We start from the raw sequence: 24,541 nt of genomic DNA, 5'->3' as shown, positions 1-24,541 counted from the left end.
TGCCGAGCCACCAATGGACCATTTGCAGAAATCTGTAAGTCAGTTTCTGCGTAAGGTTGTTTTCCAACCAAAAGGCCTCTTTCACAGGCGACACTTTCGCATTCTTTGTGAAAGCAGTTTCCTCTTCTGAGCAAACTCAGGAATGTCGCCAGTTAACTTCAAGATGGCCCCAAGAGAGTCGCCGAAAGAGTACAATGGTACAGCACAGAAAAGGGGATTTCAGTCAACCGGCTGTTTCTATCTGTAACTGCGGCTACGTTTCTGGTTATTGCGAGCGAAGCTGACCTTGAACACCTTGACGTAAACACTCGCATTTTTCCGATAATTATGCAGGTTCAAGTAAAAAAAAATTGTTTTGGTGCACAAATTTATTTTACCGGAACTATGACATTTAAGCATTTGCCGCCGCGGTGGCTCAGCGGTTATAGTGCTCGGCTGCTGACCCGAAAGACGCGGGTTCGATCCCGGCCGCGGCGGCTAGAATTTCTTTGGAGGAGAAATTCTAGAGGCCCGTGTACTGTGCGATGTCAGTGCACGTTAAAGAACCCCAGGTGGTCGAAATTTCCGGAGCCCTCCACTACGGCGTCTCTCATAGCCTTAGTCGCTTTGGGACGTTAAACCCCATAAACCAAACCAAACATTTAAGCATTTCTTTATTGCTACATGATTTCCGCGTAATTTTGTAAGCAGAAGCCCACCAGAATTCCTGTAAATTTGTTGAGTTCAGCTGTTTTCTTTGTGAAGTTGGAATTATATGAAGTATGAGCTTTATAAAATTGTTATCTTGAGTTCTTACAGCGAAGACACACTGATTAAAAGTTATGGTCATAGAGTAACGGCAAAGTAACGCCCGATACTTTTTTTCGGTAACGGTAACGATAACGCGTTACCTTTTTTGTAGGTAACGTAGGGCTGTAACGCGTTCTTTTTTTTTTTGTGTAACGAGTAACGTATTTAGTTACTTTTTTTCGGTAACGCCTACAACACTGCAGATTTCCCTCGGGGGCCAGCTTCTCTTGCCGTTCGTACGAGATGCGGTATTAAACCTTGTTCTTGTTAGACGATGCCATTGTGCTTTCCCGGAACCTGCCGATGCTCTCCGCGGGACACCGGACCGCCAGGTCAACGCTACCCTTGGGGCTAGCGTGCGACAGCGGTGGGATGTCGCAGGCGAGCCCAATGTAACAACCGGTATAAGTCTACGTTTGGTACGTCTATGTGCTTAGACCGAAGCGGCGACCCCCCCCCCCCCCCCCCCCCCCCCGACTCCGGTGTCCCTGGCGGGCGGGCGTCGTGCTCATGGACAGCTAAAGAAGTTAATGCAGTTTACTATGTCCCTAACGTGTCCTTTCTCCCTTCTTTTACCCTCGCACGCAGGCTGCTGGCGCGCCCCTACTCTCGACACCAGTCGCCATCTATCGGCGCGCGCGGCCCGATGGACTGCGGGTCGCGCCGGCGCCGCACATAGAATGCATGTTTACGTGTTCGCTTCTGTCGTTGTAGTGCTTCAGCATAACATATGAGGGTGTGCTGTGCGTCACTACTTACATTTTTCCTCTACCAGACAGTACTGCGGTTATCTTGCGCGCAGTTAGTCGTTAACGTGACATCTCCGAGTTTTTTTTTCGTTCATTTGGTTGTAAGTGCGGCGAGGCAGTGCCCGTCTGTCTCGTTGTTTGTGCCCACCATGATGATATTGATATTGATGATTAGCGCTCGTGTCCTGTCTTCACCTTTTCTGTGTCTCGTTTTTCGAGTTACGTTTTTCAATGATGATATACTGCTGGCTCAGGATTCTAAACGCTGGCAGTGCAGCGGCGACGCTGCTCCACCGAGCCGCTGGTGCGGCGGCGCTGCTCAGGGAAATTCTGGAATAGTATTGCAAACAGCAAGGATTTTTCCCGCGGAGTAGTCGGCCAGGTAGCGTACGGACTGGAAACCGGCACTTCTAAGCAGATTTCTGCGCGGGCGTGTCGTTTGTTGCCGCCTTTTACGTGCGCTATCTATCATCTATGATAATTTTAGGCACAGGAATGTGGATTTATTGATTTGATTCAGTGGTGTAGTAACTGGATAGGCGAGCTGCAGACTGAAGGTTGTCCCGACGAGGCGCGTGTTTTCGATCACCTCCTTGCGCTGAGCTTGCTCTAGTTCCCATTAAACACATTTCATGCACAGCATTGTAAACACGACCGCTACCGATTTCAGTTGCTCTTTCCGCACGCACGTCTTCGGGATCAGGGGGGTTAAAGAGTTTACCGTAGTGTGTTTCTGCTTTTGCTATCTACCTTAATCATAGGAAAATATGCGTGATTTTAATACATTCATTCACACTTAGCCAAACGCCTACGCAACGCTGTCACACGCGGCGAGAGCTACCGAATAAAATGAACGCGACTTCGGACCTCAGAATTCGTGAAAGCTGCTAATATCCATTCAAGCTTTGATAATTTGAGCAAAAGTACGTTTTTATGCATCCAGGTGGCATAAACCATGACAAATTTTGTTTTTGTTGGCGCTGCGACTCAGTTAAGCTCACAGCGGTAATTTGTTGATAAACTGGCGCACCACACATGCGACAAGAAAGCCCTGTTTGTGGGTGGTACTTTATGGCCGAAGGATTAAGAGTGCATTGGAATTGGAACTGCATGCTAGCCGCACACCTAATACTTGATATTGAACAAAAATATTTTTTTTTTTTGCTGTAGAGCACCAAGACGGTAGCGATATAAGCACGAGCGCATTCTAAGCGTCAGCACAATTCACGTGAATGTCAAACTAAATGTCATTAAAACGCATCAATGTGCTCCCTTTGATAACGTGAATACTTCCTGCAACACAGCCACGCTGGGGAAGTATGCTCGGCAATGTATTTTTTAGCGCCCGAAGCGCGGCTATATGCAGGCGCGGCCGCCGAGCTGCCGCAGCCCCGCAGTCCCCAAAGAATTGCCCGCACCGCGGCGCACCAGTCGGCGGAAAATGGCCGCGCCCAGGAGCGGCTCTGGATTCTGGTCTATACGCTTTCAGTTCATCTCCCTGTCTACTCGTTGTCCCATTACAGCCAAGCGCACTTATAACGAACCTGATGGTCACGCAGATTGATTTCGTTGTATCCGATGTTCGTAGTAAGTGGGCATCCCACATTACAACCGAAGCAGAAGCCAGACGCATGTGCCGTTTATTTTAAAAAGAAGCTCCTTATGCGCGTGTGCTTTTTAGAGGCGCAGCCAGGGAACAGTGAACGAACGGCTTTATTCAGCGAGTGTTTTTAGAGCACACTCGGTGCGTAAGAGGGCGAGTGGGTTATCGCGCATCAGAGAGCGGCGTGCTCTCCACAGCTTGGCCGCTGGTTAGTGCGCTGTTTCTGTGAGTCCATGGATTTCCATGTTCATGTTGCAGCTGTACTGCTCGCTCTCATTCAGGTCAACCTGCAGCCGCTCTAGCTGTTCGGCTTGTGCCTTTAGTGTTGCTCGGAGGGCGGATACCTCCGCATCTCTAGACGTAGCTTGTTCCTTGGCGTCTACATTTCATCAAGAATGGTGTCACAAACCCCCTTTTTTACGGTCAACAGAGACGCGGGATCCCCTTTACCGTTACCCTTCGTCCCTCTGTGAAGTTTGAGTACACAGTTAAAAGTTAGGCCGGTCAGCCCGTGAAGCATGTGTGTCGGTGTGGGATTGAGGAATAAGTTCACAGTAAAGTCACCGTTCTTTCAAACAATCGGATATTTACAGCTGGTAGTCCAAATTACACTGCATAAATAATCGAACAAACAAACAAATAAACCCGACAATGAACAAACACCGCGATAAAAGAAGAAGGTAAGGATAGCGAAGCAAATATTCCAGATATACAGAAACAAAACGTGAAATACTAAGCCAGATCAAGGTTTAAACAAATACGAAAACAATGTTCAATTGACCGACAGTCTTTTGCAAAAAAAAAAAAAACGGAGTTCTCACGACTTTCTTGTTGTATGTAGCGTCGTAGTTGCAGAATTCAGTAGCGTCGGTCTTGCCAGACGAGGAAGAACGAGGAGTTGACCGCGGGCTCGGCGAAGAATAAAAAAAACACTTTCCCCGAGCGAACGGCCCTTTGAGTGACCCGAGAGGCTGCACCTCCCCAGAGCGCACTGACAGGGCGGGCGGCGGTCCCCCTTTTTATTCCCTCGCCGGGTTGCCCGGCACCCCATCGTCCGGACGCGCGCCGTCCGGTCGCTGCCCCGGAGAATTATGTCGAGGTATGCTCAGAGGGGCGGGGAGATCCCGTAACTTCCGCTCTACAAGAGAGGCAGCTTGTGACACTGCCCCCCACTGAAGAATATTGTCTCGGAATATTCTAGATAGGGTGCCTCGATGCGCTCGCCCTCTCGGGCGCGCATCGAGGCACCCTAATTCTAGACGTCAGCAAGCGCTGAATCTTAGTGGCGACGTCACTGTGCCCCACAGAGGGGTGCAAGAAGTTGGGTCCATCCGATGCACTGAGGGTCGTTCGCCACTCATCAGGGTTCATGACGCGCACGCACCACATATGCACCAATCAGAACCCGCACAGCACCACAGCACTCTAGTTCGGCATCCATGTCCTGAGCACATACCACAAGTCACTGATCATCGAAACAATCAAGCAAGCACAAATATACAGGCACATCATGTACGATTTATTTGCACCAATAAAAACACAATGCAGCTAGGCAGTAGTGCCAACTGAACAACTATTCCAGCCGGCTCATGTAATCTGCGCCCACGTTCTCGCTGCCCTTAATATACTCGACGCGGAAGTTGTATTCCTGGAGCTTAATACTTCAGCAGAGAACACGGCTGTCCGCGGACTTTGTTCCTTTTATAAACTCTAAAGGCTGGTGGTCCGTTTGAACGAGAAACCTTCTTCTCCACGCTGGTCTTCTGTCGGAAATATTTACAACCTTGATAGACTGTGTCTGGGAGGGCTTAGGAAGCTCTATCTCTCCAGCGTCTGTGTCTTCTGCCGAAATTACTGCACCGACGGCGGCCACAATGGTGTCGTTTTTCCTTCGCTGGTATTTCTTTAGCATGTTGATGTGGAATATTTTTGGGACATTGCCCAAATCCACTTCATAGTCGACATCACCCCGGCGGCTGATGACCGAAAAGAGCCCCTCCCATTGCATGAGCAGCTTATTGTGTGTGCCCTGTGGGAAGGAGAATAAGAACCTGTTCTCCCGGTTTGAGGGAGCGTTTGCGGCTCTTGAAGTTGTAGTAGCGGCTGTAACGCTCTCCTGCGCGCTCCAGTGCGCTCCAGCTCTTCATGGCATACACTAGGGAGGCCTTGCAAGACTTTAAGCTTTTTCAGAGTTTTATCCTTGTATGCCTGCACTCTAGTCACTACCGGGCAAGCTTCAGTGGCATCCGAAAGGGGTGCGGTACTCTCGGCGTCAGGTGCTAACTCTCGAACGTTTTCTTCAGTGGGCTTCGTAGTCTCGCTTTCTTTTGTCTTGTGCCAGTCTGGATCGGGGTCGTCTGCTGGCCTAGCACTTTCCACATTTCCCAGCACCAAATCATACAGGGGATTCTCCACGCACTTAGCGCAGAGTCGTCCCTTAAAGGGACACTGAGGAGAAATTGAAGTTGGCTTGTATCGACAGAATACCAGCTCCTGATTACAAAAACGTCACTCATACTGACAACACAGCTCTTGTAACGTAGAAAAAAGCAGGAACCAAAATACAGGTATCGCCGCCACAGGCCAAACTCGCAAGTACAAGCTTGATTACGTCATAGGACAAGACAGGCTTGCTAGAACCAATGGTTCTAGCAACACTAGGACACGAGAAGCCACGAATCACTGAGGCGCAGCCAATGCATGAGCAAATCTCCTTGACGTCGCCAGATGACGCCACGTACCCGACAGCTACGCGCGCGCCTGCAGCATCGGGACCAATCAGCACCTGCTCACCGGCGGTAGGCGGGCTCCCGGTATTCCGCTAACGGTAACAAGGTACACGGTATGCTAAAAGTGTATATTTCCGAGAACTTCGTTGACGACTTCGAGAGCGGGATCCATCGTAACGCTGGCAAAGCGCCGGTGCAAACGTAAACGAAGCGACGGTAGCGACGGCCGCAATAGCCGATAGATGCCTTCAACGTGCGGCCGGCGGTAGCTTTCTTTTCGGCTGCTGCTAGGCCGCACTGCTGGCCGCCAGAAATCACGGAGTCTGCGTTACGTCACGCGCACGTCACATTTTACGTCACTTAGTCCTGTGTCGTCATAAGAGAATCCCAAGTTTGAATCAGAGCGGCGGGAAAAAGTTTTTCAACTTCAGATCCAAATTTCTTAGAAATAAATGCATCTTTCGCGGCCGGCCAAGTGGCAACAAAGCCATGAAATGCCGAACTATCGGATTTTGCTTTTAAAAAAACATTAATAGAGCTCTCCTCACTGTCCCTTTAAAGTACGGAGTGTCGACATCGACCCAAGCTTCTGGGAGCATTAGGACTGAGTGGTCAAGTAAGTAAACTGGAGACTTCGTGTCGGTGATATCTTCCTTCCGTACCAAGTCCTTCCTTACCACCACCGTGTTGCATCCTGTGTCTCTCAGGACTCAAACTGTTCGGCCCCCAATCATGCCGGCCACGACAGGTAAGCATTCCCTGGCGGCGCATTCCTTACTGGTGAGACTGGCGTTGATGACGGGGATCATCCCTCCGTCCTTAAGTTCTAGGTATCCGTTCTCAGTGCACATTGCAGCGGACTCCCGAGTTTCCTCTCTCTCTTTTGAGGCCCCATTTGCCCAGCATCTCCAGCTGGGATGACCTGGCTTGCCGCATTTGTGGCATTTCTTGGGCTGGCCCGATCCGTCAGAGGAGGCGGCCCGGCAATTTTCGGGGCGGTGTCCCGTGCGCGCACAAATAAAACATTGCCTTTCATCGCGGCTCTTCTCGTCCGATGACTGAAGCTGCGTTCCCTTTCTGTCGGGATTCTTGGCGATCGCTTTTTCTGCCCTGTCTTCCGGGGCGCTTCGCTTTCCGAAGTTCGGCCAGCCATGGGCGTCCACATATTTTTCTGCCCTCGCTACTGTTTCCGCTAAGGATGCGTCCTTCTTTTCTTTCAAAAACATCTGTAGCGGAGTGGCGCAGTTAGACAGGAACTGTTCCCTAAGAATCAGGTTCACGAGGTCTGCGTACTCTTTCTTAGTGTCCGACAGCTCTATCCATATGTCCAGGATGTTCGGGAGGCGCGTCAAGAATTGTGAACACGATTCCTCGTTCCGGGGACTAGCAGACCTGAATTTTTCTCTGAACCCTTCCTCTGTCATACGGAAGCGAATCATGAGTGCCTGCCGGAGCATGGCACTCGGACGCAGACATGCGACTATAAACGCTGAGCGCTTCGCCGCTCAAACAAAGACTAAGGGCCGTAGCCCACTGGTCGCGAGGCCAACTCTGACTCTCCGCGACACGCTCGAAACGCATGAGGTAAGCGTCAAGGTCGTCCCTGCCCTCATTAAAAACCGGTATCAGCTTGTGCGGGCTTACGCGTTCGGGCCGAGCAACTTGACTCTCCACAGTTGTTACGGACCTTGTCTCTCCATTGCTACTACCGTCAGTTGCCGGACTATTCGATAGTTCTCGTCGCAGCATCAGTAACTCCTTTTCTTTCTCCATCTCCGCCATCCGGAGATTAGACTGTTCTTGAGCCTTTTGCGACTCTAGTTCTGCCTTCTCTTTCCGCCTCGCACGTTCCTCATTGCGTTCTTCCCTGCGACGAGCTCGCTCCTGTTCTACCCATTTCAGCAGCTCTCGACCCTCAAAGCCAAAAGTTCGGCCATACTCAACAAGTCGTTCTAACTCCGCTTCGGCCATCTTCGGTGGGAAGCGCTATGCAGTGCTAGGACTCAATACTAAAAAAAAATTACCTATTCCTCTCTCCTTCACCGACACTTGGTTGACCAGTCCTGTCGCGGACACCAATTATGTCACAAACCCCCTTTTTTGCGGTCAACAGAGGCGCGGGATCCCCTTTACGGTTACCCGTCGTCCCTCTATGAAGTTTGAGTACACAGTTAAAAGTTAGGCCGGTCAACCCTTGAAGAACGTGTGTCGGAGTGGGATTGAGGAATAAGTTCACAGTAAAGTCACCGTTCTTTCAAACAATCGGATATTTACAGCTGGTAGTCCAAATTACACTGCATAAATAATCGAACAAACAAACAAATAAACCCGACAATGAACAAACACCGCGATAAAAGAAGAAGGTAAGGATAGCGAAGCAAATATTCCAGATATACAGAAACAAAACGTGAAATACTAAGCCACATCAAGGTTTAAACAAATACGAAAACAATGTTCAATTGACCGACAGTCTTTTGCAAAAAAAAACGGAGTTCTCACGACTTTCTTGTTGGATATAGCGTCGTAGTTGCAGAGTACAATAGCGTCGGTCTTGCCAGATGAGGAAGAACGAGGAGTTGACTCCCCGAGCGAACGGCCGTTTGAGTGACCCGATAGGCTGCACCTCCCCAGAGCGCACTGACAGGGCGGGCAGCGGTCCCCCTTTTTATTCCCTCGCCGGGTTGCCCGGCGCCCCATCGTCCGGACGCGCGCCGTCCGGTCGCTGCCCCGGAGAATCATGTCGAGGCATGCTCGGAGGGGCGATGAGGTGGTGTTGGATGAGATCCCGTACTTTACGCGGCTCAGAGGGGCGGGGAGATCCCGTAACTTCCGCTCTACAAGAGAGGCAGCTTGTGACAAATGGAATCGTACTGTTTTGCTAGAAAGTTCACCGAGTCCTTCAGTTCATGAACTCATTGGGTTAAGCTGACAACTTCCGCTTTCAAGAGGAGCAATGAATCAACTTTTTTTGTCAAGTTCGGGTAAACATTCTAGGCTCTTTTTGATCTCGTGCACTCCCAAAAGCAAACGCTAAACCATGCCTGCACTTTAATCAGCCTTGGCAGCACCCACCTGAAAGTTGGAACCGCCTGCGTGTCTTTTTGCTGCTCTGCATGTTTTACAAACTCACACGTCGCTTTTGGCTGCGCCCATTGTAGTGAAAGTGCTAGGCGCAATTCCAGAACATGTCTGACCTAAATGGTAAGATAGCGTACAATTCCCACAGGTCATGAATTTGCCGTTATCGGGCACGAATTCCTTGTGCCAAGGAATCCATTCAATTGTATGAATAGACACTGCCACACATAGAAAGCGTAAACAGTGTGCAGTGGACGCAAATTCAAATTAAAGAACGCAGTACTAATAATAATAATATCTTTATTTAGCACCCAAAGAAATGAATACTGCAAAACGGGCCAATCTAAGCCAATGGCGGCTTGTGTGACGTGCCCTGGCATCATCAGCTAAGCGATATGGTTACAATACAAGTGTGTAATTTAGAAACCAACAATGAAGAAGAAACAATAACAGCGCCAGTAATAAAAATAGTAACAGTAATACATGCAGAAAAGGTTTTACAAGGCATCGAAATGGTCATGTAGTAGAACAAGTAATTATGAAACCATAACTCAACTTCCCGCCGCGGTGGCTCAGTGGTTATGGCGCTCGGCTGCTGACCTGAAAGACGCGGGTTCGATCCCGGCCGCGGCGGCTGAATTTCGATGAAGGCGAAATTCTAGAGGCCCGTGTGCTGTGCGATGTCAGTGCACGTTAAAGAACCCCAGGTGGTCGAAATTTCCGGAGCCCTTCAGTACGGCGTCCCTCATATCCTTAGTTGCTTTGGGACGTTAAACCCCAATAAACCAAACCATAACCCAACTATGACAAATCAGAGATGTATACATATTTTATATTATAGCATGTCTAATAAACGCTTCAACTGAGACCGCGAGTCCAGAGAAAAGTATTCATCTGACAAATTAATAAAATTTTAGGGGTGTGCGAATATTCGAAATTTTCGAATATAATTCGAATAACATATTTTTAGTATTCGTATTCGATTCGAAAACAAAGTATTCGTGTTGTGTCGAATATTCGATCCGAAGCGAATATTCCTATTTGGCCGAATATTTTATTGTGAACACAGGCGTTCATTTCAGTCCGCAAGTCCTATTGACGTAGACATAGCAACATGGCGGCGCCTAGAGCCTTGCGTATAGTGAACTAGAATAGTATTCTAGTTCACTATAGCCTTGCGTAACGTTAGGCCATGCCGTAGCTGACTGTGCTGGTGAGCTCCGTTGTGGCTATACCTGCCAATGCGCGTCCGACTCTGATTCGTGCCATAGCGAACCAAGGCTATGGAAAGCCATCCGCGAAGCTGCTGCATCCCAGCATCGCGCTTTTGTGCTTATGGCATGCTAGCCTTAATCAGTGCTGTGTACAAGTCATTTTCTGTGATATTTCCACTCCTCTAAGAATAACGTTCTAGACTTTGATACTTTTTGTGCAGCGACACACACCTTTTGTGCACTTTTACTCATTGATAGTTGGACTGTGATGTTCTTGGATGCTCAAATAAATGTTTTGTAGTGGTTAAATGCGTCTGTCCTTCATTATTCAATATTCGATTCGATATTCGGAGCTAAGTATTCGTATTCGATTCGTATTCGAAAAATTTGATATTCGCACACCGCTATAATAAATACTTTTGGGACATGCACGCAGCGTCTTGCTGCTCCAAACCTAGTCGAGAAACACGGTACAACAAAGCGCAATTCCTTGCGCAGCTGGAGCGGGGAGATGTTCGGATGCTTGAATTCATCGGTACTGAAAATGGCACAGCATAACCGTGGAAGTAAATAAAGATTGAAAGGAAGGAAAACCAAGTTCATTGAAAGTGTCTGCTTGGTGATGCAACGCTATGTAAGTCACATTTGTAATATATCTTTTAACAGGTTATCAAAACGTTTTTGCCAACATCCGGAGCATAAACCAAAAATCGTTATGCCGTATCTTAAAACACTCTATGAAAGGGTATTAACTATAATTCTTTTAATGGGGAACGGCATCAAGCTTTTAATGTTGAAAAGTTGAACAGACATGTGCTCCATCGTTTTACCACGACAAGTCACTATCAAAATGAATGCCAAGTTACTTAATTGTGCTTGTATATTCAACGGAGTACACCTACAGGATATGCAGTCTTGGCGACGGAGAAACACTGCAATGAGAGTGGCTCCATCCTTCAGGGAGTTTTTGAAGCATATAATTTTTGTCTTGTTTTGACTGACGGTAAGGTTGTTTTTGGATAATCAATTTTGTGCACTGACTGCTGTAGATATTCAACCGCCGTTTTAAAATGAACATGCTTCGTAAGAAGGACAATATCATCCGGGTACTCATACACTTCACCTTTTGGTATTACTGATACGAAATCATTGACAAATATATTGAAGAGAAGAGGGGATAAAATTAATCCTTGAGGGACACCGGCACCAAGGGATAATTTACTGCTAGTATATTCGGTGCTTATATAACAACCTTTGTGACCTGTTAAATAAGATAGTTTTGAAGTACTGCGTAGAAGGGGCCCCTAAAACCGATAAGGTATAACTTGTGAAGCAATATGTCGTGGCAAACTGTATCAAAGGCTTTGGATACTTCGAGGAACAATGCACAGTTAAAGAGATTGTGTTCAAAAGCAAAATACAAATCATCTGCAAATTCTTCCAGGAGCGCAGTTGTGTCCCGGCCTTGCACGAAGCCACTGTTAGAGAAAACTTTTGAAGCCTGACGGAAGAAAATATCAAACATATTCGCTGTTTCACTAGGGATTCTGGTGAAATGTTCCACAACAGATTTTGCGGAGTCAGATTTCCCGATGTGATGGTTGTCAGTGGCCGGGTTTTGCCAGCACTCTTGGATGATTCACTTTTTCCAGCACTTTCTATCGTACACTTGGTTCGGGGGTCTACCGCCAATCCAAGAAGACTATAGTAAAAATGCGTGATAAGACTATCAAACTTCCGGTGGTCAACAAATGTGATCTGCATTCTGAAATGGTTCCAAACTATACACATGCATGTTGCGTTCTAGGAAGCGACACGCTTAGGGATACACGACAAGCAAGAAAGTGGTGATCAGATAATCTTTGAGTAATAACACATGAAGGAAGGGAATGATTAGGCATCTAAATGCTATATGATCTAAGCATGACGTCACTAAATGGCCATTCAAGATTTCATCTCTTGTCGGGACAACGACAGTTGTGATAAAACCCCAAAACGCCAAAAGAGATAAATAATTCGATGCAACCACTTTTGTTCGACAAAGGATGTTACTAATGAAATCAACTGCCTGGCAGACTGATCCACTATTGACCAGCTCTTCAATACACCATCTAGTTCCAACAAAAAGCGGACTGCAGTGTTGCATGGGGGTCGGCACACAGCTAACAATAAGAGCTAAAATTTACACAAATAAGTCTGATGGCTAGGCATTCCGCATGCATGAATATAACGTCTAGTGGTGAAGTATCATATTAAGAACATAGAAAAAAAGCAATTCCACCGCTCTGCGGTTCGGTCGCATTACACTGCGCGACTTGTAGAAAACGTATACGCACGAAATCTTCTGACGCGTTGATTTGTGCGACCATAAAAGCATCTACAAAATCAACTAAAGATTAGGCTAGAGCTTTTAATTCCACTACGTATTTACGTAGACTCCTAATGTTAATGTTCAAAAACGTAAAGTCACGTGGTGACGTGGGCCCAAAAGATTTCCTGAACGAGGTAAAGTCAGATAATTCACTGAAGGTAGCTGACATGTTGCTTAAGCAGTTTTTTCAACGTCAGCTTATTAGGAAGAAACGTGTGTTTCACCCGAAAGCCGGGAAGCTGAAGCTCTCTGAAAGGCACGCATTCGCCCGGACCCCAGGGCATTTCGCAACGCTCGAGGAAACCAGCATGAGTACGTGCGTGTGCGAGAGCTACCTGAGAAAAAAACAGTTTATGATAACATTATTGTTAGCTGCTAGTGTCTTGCTCTGTACGTGAAAAATACGCCAAAGAGTAGTTTTGTTTGCCTTTACGGCAAAAACAAGGCGGCTAGGGCATGTTTACAGTAGTGAGTTTCACCGGACTGTTACCCGCTAGCAATGCTCTTTCCTTCAGTTCTCGCTGCCGCGCTTGGGCGCATCTGGACGGCTAGTTCCGCGCTTTCAATGGTGGTTTTGTATTAATGTTCAGAACACACCCATTGTGTCCGAAACAGTCGTGCGGTGAGGAGGAGTTCCCCTACCGCTTTCGAGCTCGCAGTGAAAATTTACGCAGCCGTTTTTAGTCGACGTGCGCGACCTCAACCCGGCATCGAGTATGATGGTTCGGGAACTTTTGCGACACATGGCATCGAGTATGATGGTCCCGGAACTTTTGCGAGCTATCGGTACAGGCGACCACTTGAGGATGCTGCGCAACATCCTCGCAACGTGGCCTGTCGCTCCTGTCACCAAAGCTTACAACAGTGTTAGAGGCGATGCAACGGAGGACTCGCTAATCTACATTGACTCTGCTATTGCCAGTGGCTAGTACGTACCACTGCTGTGTTGATGTAGGTGAGAGGAATCTCTAGACTGATTCATTGTAAAGCAGCGCAAGAAACGAGGTACCACAGAAAGAAAGATACAGGTACCTCGTTTTTTGCGCTGTTTTACAATGAACCTATACCAACTAGCCCAACTCAACGTTTCGCTAGGCTGAACACGTGCCGAGCGTCAACGGAGTTCACGACAGAGTTACAGAGCGCACACAAATCTGCACTGCAAGGCAAGGACACTGCAAAGGCTGGGACACTGCGTTTAAAAACAGTTCCGTGCAGGATCTCAGAGGAATAATGAATGCCCACAGCGTAACCTTCTGCTCGCCCTCGCAATTCAGTAGCGAGTATAGGCGGAGGTTAATAATGGCCATGAGAGTATTCGCGTCCGAATGATGGATGAAATAATAAACGTTTCTCAACAATGTGACGCGTCAACGCGGTGTCATGTCTACACCTCCCAGTGGGATAAAACCTGGCTACTTGGATATGTGCTCAGCGGCGCGGAAGAAAATGGCTTCGAGTTCGAGGGTGTGGCTGTAGAGAAAAACCGGCCTGATGCTCCCCTCGTCCTGCTGGTATATATGTGCTACGGCCGTGCAACCGGCTCTATATTGCGCATTTATTCGAAAGTGTATTTTTGTTCTTTTTTTTTCTACGAAGGCGTATTAAGGCCGCATAGGAGTCTTCATGAGCGATACGCTTCTGTGCTATCCACTCAAAAACTCATGAAAAGCAGCCTCATTGTCTCGACAGCGCCGTTTTGGCGAAACTAGCGCTCGGCGTGATTACTACATAGAAGTAACGTCCCATACGAAGCAAAGATGAGCTACATGGAGTTCAGTTCGACGGTCTCTATGCGAAATTCCAATATGTCGTGTATCTCGTGCCTAACTAACCAAAGAATGCCGATGACACTTTATGTGAAAACACTGCTTTCGACAAAACCATATAGTAAATGCTTTTTGTTGATGCCGGGAATATCAGATATAGCAGCTTCACGGAAGTATGACCGCCTAATCAAGAGTCTCAAACGCACATTATGCATATCAAAGTATTTAAAACAGCGTAACCAGTACGCAACTAATAACGGAGAATATTCTTGTGCTCTTCCGGTCACATCTGGTGTTCCTCAGGGCAGTGTGCTCGGGCCGTTGTTATTTCTGTTATACTGCAACGACATTGTCGATGTGGTTAATGAACCTGTGCAGATCCGCATGTATGCCGATGACTGCATTATCTTCAATGAGGTCCGGTCATCTGATGATCAGGTAGTAATAAACACGGCCCTTAACATTCACACATGGCGCAAGAGATGGGGTATGAAACTAAACTCAGAAAACACAGTCTTACTACGCGTTGCAAGAAACCTTAAGCCATTTAAATTCTCTTTTTTTTCTGTTTCAGGAAAAACTACTGAAGTAAACGAATATAAATATATCTCGGTGTGACATACACCAGCAACTTAAGCTGGAGCACGCACATTTCTAATACTTGCTCATCTACCTTACGAAAACTCTGCTTGTCCAGCCATAAACTAAAAGATGCACCAATCCAGGTTAAAAGATTAACCAGCATACTACCACTAGCATAAAAACACTCCAGAAAATTGAAAGGAAAGCTGTCCGCTTCATTTTTGCGCAGTACAGTCGAGCTATTTTCGTCTCAGCGCTAATGCAATCAAATTTAATCGCAACCCTTCAGTCCCGGCGCAGATTTATTCGATGGAAATTTTTATTACTGCTGTTTAACCACAAACTAGAAATAAATTCTTCACCGTACCTAACATTATCGAGAACTGGGCACACCCGACATTCTCACCCCCTTTCCCTTTCCCGTGCTTTGCTAAGACCAGTTTATTTCAGCACTCTTTTTTTCGCAGACCACCACCGTTTGGCACAGTTTGCCAGCTTACTGTGCACAATCTCTTCAGCTTGTAAGTGACCATATATAGCTTTATGTGTTGTGTTACCAGTCATTTCCTGTTGCTCGTTTTTTGTTTTGCTTGCATTTTGATTTGCAGTTTTAACATTGTAATATTTTGTGTTTGTATCCCACTCCTGCTTGGGCTTCGCAGACTAGTGTGTGTCATAAATAAATAAACAAATAAATAAAAAACGGACGCAATTCTTCTCTTACTCCCGCGTCCCGGTGTATCGATGCTATCTGTCTACAAGCGATAAAGAAAAATTCCTTCTCCCGTGCAATCAAAAAAAGAAGGAAAGAAGTTATAATGCTCCTGCACTGGATAGATGGCTGGACATTTTAGCACCTTAGCCTGTGTGTAAAGCATATGTGGCATGGGCCCAGGCCACGTGAATATTGAACATAAACGCTCTGTACGCACCAACTGGCCCAACAGCTATGTTGTTGCACCTTATTTATTCTCCACTTGGCTCTTCAGCCTTTATAGGATTGTGCCAACATGTGTGTGTTTGTGCGTGTGCCTCACAGCATTTCTTTCACCCGACGCAAGAAGTCAACACATTATTTAGGCTTTATACAGCTCGTATTTGCTCAGGGGAGACGCATCCGCAAAATACCAAGCCGGAATCTTTGAGACGGGTGAGACATCTAAAAGACTGCAGCTGACGTGCGGTGCTTGTTTGCGTGAACATTTTTCCTGTATCTGCGTCTTTATGTTCGCCGGTACCTTTTGTAGGATCTCAGTAACCAACAACTGACTAACAGTCATCAGGCCACCCCGCCAGCGCTGGCTCAATGAAAGGTCTCAGGGTTACAGCCTGACGATGGTAGCGATGACACGGGAAGAAAGGAGGCATTCCAAGAACTTTGCGGCATGCAGGAGCGGCGCCAGAACATTCATGGTGGCGTGGCGCGGAAAAGAGCGTGAGGGAGAAGCGGGGGGGGGGGGGGGGTGACATGGAATGTTGGGTAGGCAGTGTGCCTCTGTGTCACTGCTCTTCATAAAAACGAATGAATAAAATATGCAATGATGAGAGCTTCACATAGCAGCGAGGTCCCAATGCGGGCTGCACTGTCATGAAACGTCCTCCTCCTCAGTGTATGAGCGAAGCGCTTGGCGGCTTCACTGGCGGCATGGACCGACGAGCACTACAGACATGCTTCGTTTCGTGCTTCCTCCGCGCCCGCTCCAAATAATAATTCCGTAAAATGAGAAAAGCACGATGAAAATTACTGAATTGAAAGCTAAGTCAAACTTGCTGGGACTTGCTGGAATGAGGGCTGTTGTAAAAGCTGAAGTAACAAACGAGGAGGAAAAAGAAACGCAGCTGAAAATATAGAAAAACAAGGCACTCGGCAGTTCATAGCACTGGTATAATATGACTGCGTTTTCTCTTTATTCGTTCTCGCTTTTTCCTCTCGGCCCCGCAGCAGTAGGGACATTTAGAATACGGTGACCCTATCGGTTAGAGGCATAGAAGAACAGCGGGGCACCAGTGCGCATGCGCAGGAAAACCGGTGGGGCGTTATTGTCCTCTCGTCACCCCCCCCCCCCCTCCCCCCCCCCCCCCCCCCCCCCGCCTGCCGCCAGCTACGCTTGCAGTGCTACTAAAGCTACGCGACGACAAAAGAGGCCGGAAAGCTTCGGCTGACCGCACGACACCGCAAAGCTGAGGACTGCTGATTCGCTCCCTGGAATTCACCCACTCCCTGTGCATGGCTTCCCAGAAAGCCAGGGCCAAGCACAGTCCCGTCATGGTAGCCACTTTGGGGGATCCAGCGGTGCCTTTGCTCCCTCGCCTCTTCTCTCAAGCCAGGGTGAAACAGGTGGAATAGTAGGGGTAAAAAGAGAAAGCTGGCATCTCCCCCCCCCCCTTTTTTTTTTCGTGCGCAAAAAAAAAGAAAAAAAAAGAAACAGAGTGCTTACGAATAGCTTCTTTTTATCTGCACTATGGGTTCTCGTCAGCACTATTGAACAAGAGGGCTTGTCTTTATTTGAAGACAAGTCCTCTAGTCGCAACGTCGACTAGCTGATTGAGGCTTTCCTCCCGCCCCTTGTTCATTCTGGGATGTCACGAATTCCATTTTCCCTGAACTCTATCTACTTTGGCTCCTCGGTTGTCGCGTGTTTCGCGAGCCTTTTTAAAAAGCACAGACTAAATTAATTGTAAACAACGAGTGCATCTCGCGTTATCTGCCAGTATCAATCCTGTGCTGGGCATCAGAACAAAATTTCGAATGCTAACTACTGCGCGTGAGTATGGCACCGAAATGAAGCTCGATCACGGAGCTCTTGTACTAATCTTACACAGGTCAACCCGCGCCCAAGTCAAGCTAACGCATCTAGCTAGGTTTGGCTGGAAAAGGAAGGAACAATTGAGAGCAGTGACATTTCTTTTCAGAGCGTTTTATTTTTTGCAGTGGTCATCATCAACACAGAGAAAAGACGAACATTACATTTCTTCCAAACAATTAAGCGCAGCTCCCGTTTCTTAAGAAAGGGCACTTACCTGATAACCAAAGCTAATCTGGGCTGCCGATGTTTACTTTCACCCGTCTAACAGTTATCTTGCGTTGATCTCGTTCAGCGTATGGACTGCCATGCACTCCAGCAAGTAAATTTCTAACCGAAGATGGGAAGTTTAGCTATCTGCAACAGCCGCGATATCTAACGCCAGAACACCAAGCGGTTACAACAGTGAACTCATGTACTGTTTTGGCAGTTATTTTACAGCTGTTAAAGCATAGGTCGGCACACTCAATCATGAGTGCACTCATATCGCCTCACTCACACTCACGTCTGTGAGTATGAGTGAGTGGTCGTGAGTGCGAGTGAGTGGATATGAGTGTCGGTAATCATGAGTGTGAGTGCGAGTGAGTGGATGTGAGTGTGGGTGGTCATGAGTGCGAGTGAGTGGTCGTGAGCGCGAGTGGACGTGAGTGTGAGTGCGAGTGAGTGGATATGAGTGGGGGTGGTCGTAAGTGTGAATGTGAGTGAGTGGACATGAGTGCGAATGCCATTCAGTGGATGTGAGCGTGAGTAGAGGTGAGTGAGTATGATTGATGAGTGGATGTGAGCGGGCTTGAGTGGCAATGAGTGGATGTGAGTGGTGGGTGGAAGCGACAGAGAAGTCGGTCGCCTATGTTTCGGGACGCTGATACCCGCTTAGCTATTTTCATGTTGTTGATAGCTGCGGGAAGCAAATATTCACTACTGAAGGCGCTCGAGGCAGTACAAGGCATCATGCCGGTGTCTTTGGACAACCGAAGGAAAGGATTCCGCTGGCACGGGAACGGCAATCTTTCGTTGCTTTTGTAGTTCACCGTTGGCACGGGCGCAGGCCCTTCGCGGATGCAGTGAGCCGCTACGAGTTCTTTGAGACCCTTTATCGAATTTCGCATTGCCAGTCCTGAAAATATAGATATATGTCTCTTGCCACGCTCCCCGCATGGCTCGATCTCGTATACATATGAGTTACAATGCTTACTGCTGAAACAACGACTGTCCGCTGCTCGGCAATAACTACCGTAAGTTGGGATCTCGGGTGCTGCAGTGGACTTAGGTTTTTTTCTTTGCCCAGGTGTGCGCATTGCAGAGCTCTTGTCCATTGGACAACTTGCAGAATAACGAGCGCCCTCTACAATTTTCCAACCAAGAACCCTCGTACGCAGACGGCAATCTCTCATTCTTCTTCGAAAAGGGAGAGGAGAGCCGTCCCTTTATCTGTATGGGAGGGAAATTGTTGAAAGGACACAATAGAGCCGAGGCGCGAACGACAGGTGCGGGTCGAGACAGGCAGTCGTCAAGGGAATGCATCATTGTAACCTTTGCACAGCTTTCCTTTACACTCTACCTCGAAAGCTGGCAATGTCTGGCGGGGCTTCAGGTTCACGCAGATTTGTGGGGCGCCCCGCACACCTTTTCGAAGAAGGACACAGTGCAGGGCTGCTGACTCATCTCCCCTCACGCTAAACCCTTCATGAAGCATTCCTTCATGAAGCTTCATGAAGGATTCTTGTTTCTATCATGTACTTTAAAGAGCCCAGCGTCAGAAATCAAGCATGTGGTTTTCATAATTTATTTTTTGTATGCATAGCATCAGGCATTGTAATGCCTTTGACGCCTAAGTCGATATCCAAAACGGCAATATTTTATGTTTTAATTTGCCCCAGAAATTATTGTTTCGTGCCAATGGTGGTAGTGAAGTTCGCGGTCCTGTGCATTGTTTGCCGCGTCCGGGTTCGCGATAAAGGAATGCCCATTGAGTTTTTTTTTTCTGTCCTCCGCACAACTGCAGGGAAGATGGTGAGTCACACTGGCCGCCCAGCGGTGTAAGGGGAGCCGGATAGCGACGGATTCCGAGAATAAGGGAAAGGTCAAACACCCTCCGGGAACGTATACGTCAGGTCGCATCCCACTGTGCACGTTCTTGCGGAAAGGCAGATCCTCGTCGTGTGGCTTTTGTCCCATTTCTATGGAAGCACGCGTTGACAGCTTGAGGCGTGGTCAACAGGGCATTGCCACGCTATAGCTACAGGCATGAAGACAGTTTGTAAGTGACGGTACTGAACAGATGGGCCTTGAGGTGACTTTCCCCGAACCTGAGTTTACCAGAGGTTGAAACAACCTGCACCGTGGGAAATCGAGAATGTTTGCGAAGCTCGCGAGAGGAAGGGAGAAACCTCCGAAATCTTGATGGTGGAAAATGTACATATTTGTGCAGTGTTTGTGGAGGTGAGTTATCTTCTTTCCAAAATCACTGATTGGCTGTGTTGTCCTTTTACAGTTGTTGATTGGTGACGTTTTCCTTTCCCCAATGATATATTGGGTTGATGTTTCTGCAGTTACCTGATTGGTTACTGTCTCCACCGAGGGCAGGGTCATAGGGTTTAAAATCAAGTGTTTGGGTGGGACCGAGGGCTGGTTTCGTCACGTAAAGCTACTGGTCAGTCAAATGTAAACAAGTTTTCTCCTTGCTTGTATCTTTCTTTGTTTTATTAATTGGTAATAAAAAGTTAACCTCTCCAGAAGTGTCTCTGGCAACGTTATCGAGCAATATCGAATCTGCAAGATGTCAAGCACCCTTCAATAATCATCATCAACGTAATTTACCTCTACAAGATTGAGAGGGAAACTCAACTGTGATTAAACGTTGCGGCGATTTTCGGCAGTGGATATGAGGTGGCAACCAAATTGCCGGACCTTTTTTGATTGGTTGGACGTACAGGTCGAACTTAATTTTTATGTACTCGGGAAAGGGATATAAAATAAAATGTGTCTGAGTATTGTCACCGTTTCACTCGAGAAAAAAAACTACAAAAGAAAAACAGTACACGCGACTGAAAGTTAATAAGAATCAAGCTAGGGCGACAGTTTTCGTTTCGCTTAAAAGTATCGTGTAAGCGAGTGCTGCTAAAGCACTGAAGAAAAAAACATACGACGCCACAGCCAAAAATGTGGCCAGTAGAGAACAGAAAACTGAGGGCGGCGGGCGGAAGGGGGGCCAGGAACTTTTCACAAACAGGTCGAAGGGTGCGGACATATTCGACTCTGGACTGTGCTCGCAGAACAGGAAAGAGTTGAAAATTAAGCTCCCCCACGCTCTCCCCGGAGTCCAAAAAAAAAAAATGTTTTTTCTTTGGTCATGAATAGGCTCCCGTCAGCGTCATGTAAGCAGAACTACGCCGTTGGCTATATGAGCGGGTGGGGGCTGCCCTGGCAAGTCAACAACTGCATACAAGCTTCCGCTCTATGTATGCGAGGCTTGGCTCTCATTTGTGCCGCCTAATCTTCGGCATTTGGCGAGTGAAACCGAAATGAGGTCGTGAAATGCGATTTTGTTCATTTTTCGTGTACAGCAAGGGGATTAACTTCTGTTGGCACGCACCGATTTCAGCAATCTTACCCTAACTGATATCTGGACAGCATCAGGTATCATTTGAACCAGATACTATGATTTCCACCAAGAACTTCTGGATAGCGCTTTTTCCCAGTAAAGTCATATCATTTCAGATTGGCTCAAATTGGCTCACAAGTTAGCTGCATATGCATTCTTCCGAGAACGACGTTGGAGAATAATCGGGTGCAAAGTAAGCCCCCCTATTACCACGCGGATGCGCACGTGGTCTCCGCATGCACTGGCCTCAAAAACACCGCGTTGGTTTGTAAAACTTCCTTCAGACAGGGATTATGGGCAATACAGAAAACGTACTGCCCTGCAGACATGTACACAGATTGGTCACACATAGCAAGCTTAGTAGGTTTTGTAAATGGATTGATAATGGCAGCCTCCCTTAGCGTCGTTATTACGCGGGGAAATCCTCTACTTGCGACCCATTCCAGCCATTTCTGTTTCCATGAGGAAAACACTCGATCGTTTGAAAAACACGCTCCATTTTCCATGCCGCGAAAAGTATTCATAATCGTCACTTGACTCCAATGAGTTGATGCAGAGTCACGGACACGTCATTGTCAAGGAAGACCAAATCTTGGTAATTAGACACCATCCAAGAATATTGTCAAAACAAACTCATTATTATTACTTGCACACCGTCATAGGCACACGCACAAGGGAAGGAGGTGCGCCCCCCCCCCCCCCCCCCCTAATTGCCAAGTCTGCCCCATACATTTAATCTGTCGGACCTGTTCCGTCATTGTTTACAGTGCAGTGCTACCGCCAAGCAGGTTTTTTAACTGCCAAAGACCTCTGATGTTGCGTTCCAAGAACTGTTTACTTGCGAGGTCATTTTGGAGGCAATCTTTTCAGTTTATTTTTTGCTGTGACAGTAACCAAAACACAAATCTGTCATAGTTTCTGTGGTCTAGAGAGAACGGAAATTACTCCGGAAGCGCGATGCTACATCAATGCTTCAGGGACGCAGTGACTGCCTTCCTCTGCCGGTGCTCACGTGGTGAACAAGGGAGAGAAAGCCTCAGGGTGTTTGCGAACGTTTCAACAAGAGGACTGTTTTCGTCTGGGTGGAGACAAGACCTCTTGTGGAGACGCTGGCAATACTCTGAATCTTTCCCCTCGCTTGTTCACATTCTGAGCGTCAAAAAAATCAGCCGCTTATCCTCTCTATACCCTATATTCCTCTGCCGATGTTACAGATTAAAATAAAAAACTACACATCTGTAATATCCTGTATATTTAGCAATTCCATCACATGGAAATAAATGTTTTATAATCATTCCTCATATTTGCTCTCCGTTTTGGCGGCAGGCGCCTAGGTGAGAGGTGATTGAGGTGGGGGGCGGGGAGGAGGGGGGGCACTGCGCTAAAACTTGGCTCATTCACATGAAGAACCCTACGCACGCCTATGGACACTGTTCAAAAACTTGTCTAAGCATCTCAGCTGCTGACGCTATACAGGCAATCATCGTCTCAGCAGCAAGCGCAGGGAGCACAGGTGCGTAGCATTCGTTTCATGGAATATGCGTGATGAGTGACCACTTTCATCGAGCAGTGAAGCTGTAAAAATTGGCCAAATGGCCCGACAAAGCCTGGGCAGCTCACCACCACATCTTTGCGACTCGGGCTAATGTTAGGGGAGCTACGAGGGCAGTCGCCGCGACAGTAAATCTCTCACCCCCTCCGTTGTCAGCAAACAAGGGAACAGTACACTGAACGTGAATGCGAGTGAGCGGACATGAGTGTGAGTGAGTGGTTGTGAGTGCGAGTGGTCATGAGTGTGAGTAAGTGGTTGTGATTTTGAGTGGACATGAGTGCGAGTGAGTGGTTGTGAGTGTGAGTGAGTGGTTGTGAGTGTGAGTTGTCATGAGTGCGAGTGTGAGTGAGTGGCTGTGAGTGTGAGTGGACATGAGTGTGAGTGTGAGTGGTCATGGGTGTGAGTGATGATGAGTGTGAGCGCGAGTGAGCGGTTGGGAGTGCGAGTGGTCATGATTGCGAGTTGGAGTGAGTGGTTGTGAGTGTGAGTGGTCATGAGTGTGAGTGAGTGGTTGTGAGTGTGAATGGACATGAGTGTGAGTGTGTGTGAGTAGTAGTGAGTGCGAGTGGTCATGAGTGTGAGTGTGAGTCAGCCACCTCTCATGGTGCCGAGGTATGTGTTAAAGCAAAAATTGCGCTGAGGCGGAAAACAGCAAGGAAGAGATAGGACGTCCCAGAGCATTCCTTTAATTCTGTGAAAAAAACAACAACCCGACATCAAGCCTTGTTGAAAAATTTTCAGCAATTTTTCAGCAAGAAAATTAGCCAGCTCCTTACTTATTTGAGCATGATTACTGTGCACTTTAATATTTAAAACATGGCGACCAGTCTTATTATGTTAACTATTTAACTGCTAGTAATCTTTCGGCTTTTCAAGTTCCTGCAATTCTAGCAGAAGCCATGTAAACCGCACAGACACCGCACGAGCGCATCCCACCTCAATACTCCTCTCCCCAGGCTGGTGCTTACACCATGTGCGGCTCGACCAGTGCAAAGGCGCGGAAGTACTCGGAGAAAGTGCGACAGCACGATGCCGTCATGGATACGTCGCGTCAGTGACGAAAGCTAATTATAGGTACCAGAATGTTGAACACGTTGAGCTGTTGCCGTCAGACAACTTTTCGAACCAAACAACTATCCCGCAGCATCTGCTGATTGCCACCGCGACTGCTGATTTCGTCCGATCACGCGGGTGGCGGCATGGCTCGTCTGACCGGCTCCTTCAGGCGGGCCCCACACCGCAGATGCCCGCGCAGCGGCTCGCCTCAACCGGCGTTCAACAGTTCGAGTGGGTGGCGCTGACGGTTGCTTCGGCATGCATCAGCGGCAGAAATTCCACAGCAGCAGAGAAGATTCCTGCGACAAATTACTGACGAACAGAGACCTCGATTAAAAAAACAAAAAATCTGATATACGATAACCTTGCGTCATGTCATTTCCTCTTTTGTTAAGCCATTCTGCGAAACCTGAATATAGCAGTTTATCTGAATTTGGCGAGGTCGGTAATAAGGGTCTCGTTTCCGCAGCAAATTGCAAATCTTTGTATCCCGCAAAGCCTCTCTTATTTTTCTGGCGCGCCAAGGAAGCATCGAGGACGTATTGCTGCACCGTATAACCGCAGTTACATCTTCCACTGCAAAGCGTCAAACGAGCGTCAAACACCCCTGCTTGCCGAGGCCCTTTGTCGGATCTGCACGG

At 47.6% G+C, this 24,541-nt stretch overlaps 1 protein-coding gene across 2 annotated transcripts in view; it reads left to right on the top strand.

Annotated features, from left to right (window-relative positions):
- The window catches only part of LOC149351635 (uncharacterized), a 30,822-nt gene extending 6,523 nt beyond the window's left edge, over positions 1–24,299 (top strand). Inside the window, exons 2-3 of one of the 2 annotated variants that reach the window (XR_016290614.1) lie at positions 23,801–23,918; positions 23,989–24,299. Coding sequence is in view for 1 of the 2 variants with exons in the window: in XM_089580957.1 (XP_089437083.1) it covers positions 23,801–24,216 (416 nt within the window). In the remaining variant the exon portion in view is untranslated. Of the gene's footprint in view, positions 1–23,800 lie in introns of both variants that reach the window. The other variant, XM_089580957.1, reaches the window with a different exon arrangement.
- Positions 24,300–24,541: the final 242 nt, after the last annotated feature.

Source organism: Amblyomma mixtum, chromosome 3 (assembly GCF_055824585.1).
Source record: "Amblyomma mixtum isolate Tamu chromosome 3, ASM5582458v1, whole genome shotgun sequence".
NCBI classification, from domain to species: domain Eukaryota; kingdom Metazoa; phylum Arthropoda; class Arachnida; order Ixodida; family Ixodidae; genus Amblyomma; species Amblyomma mixtum.
Note: the sequence above shows the minus strand (reverse complement) of the source record. Positions and strands in the feature narration are given on the sequence as shown.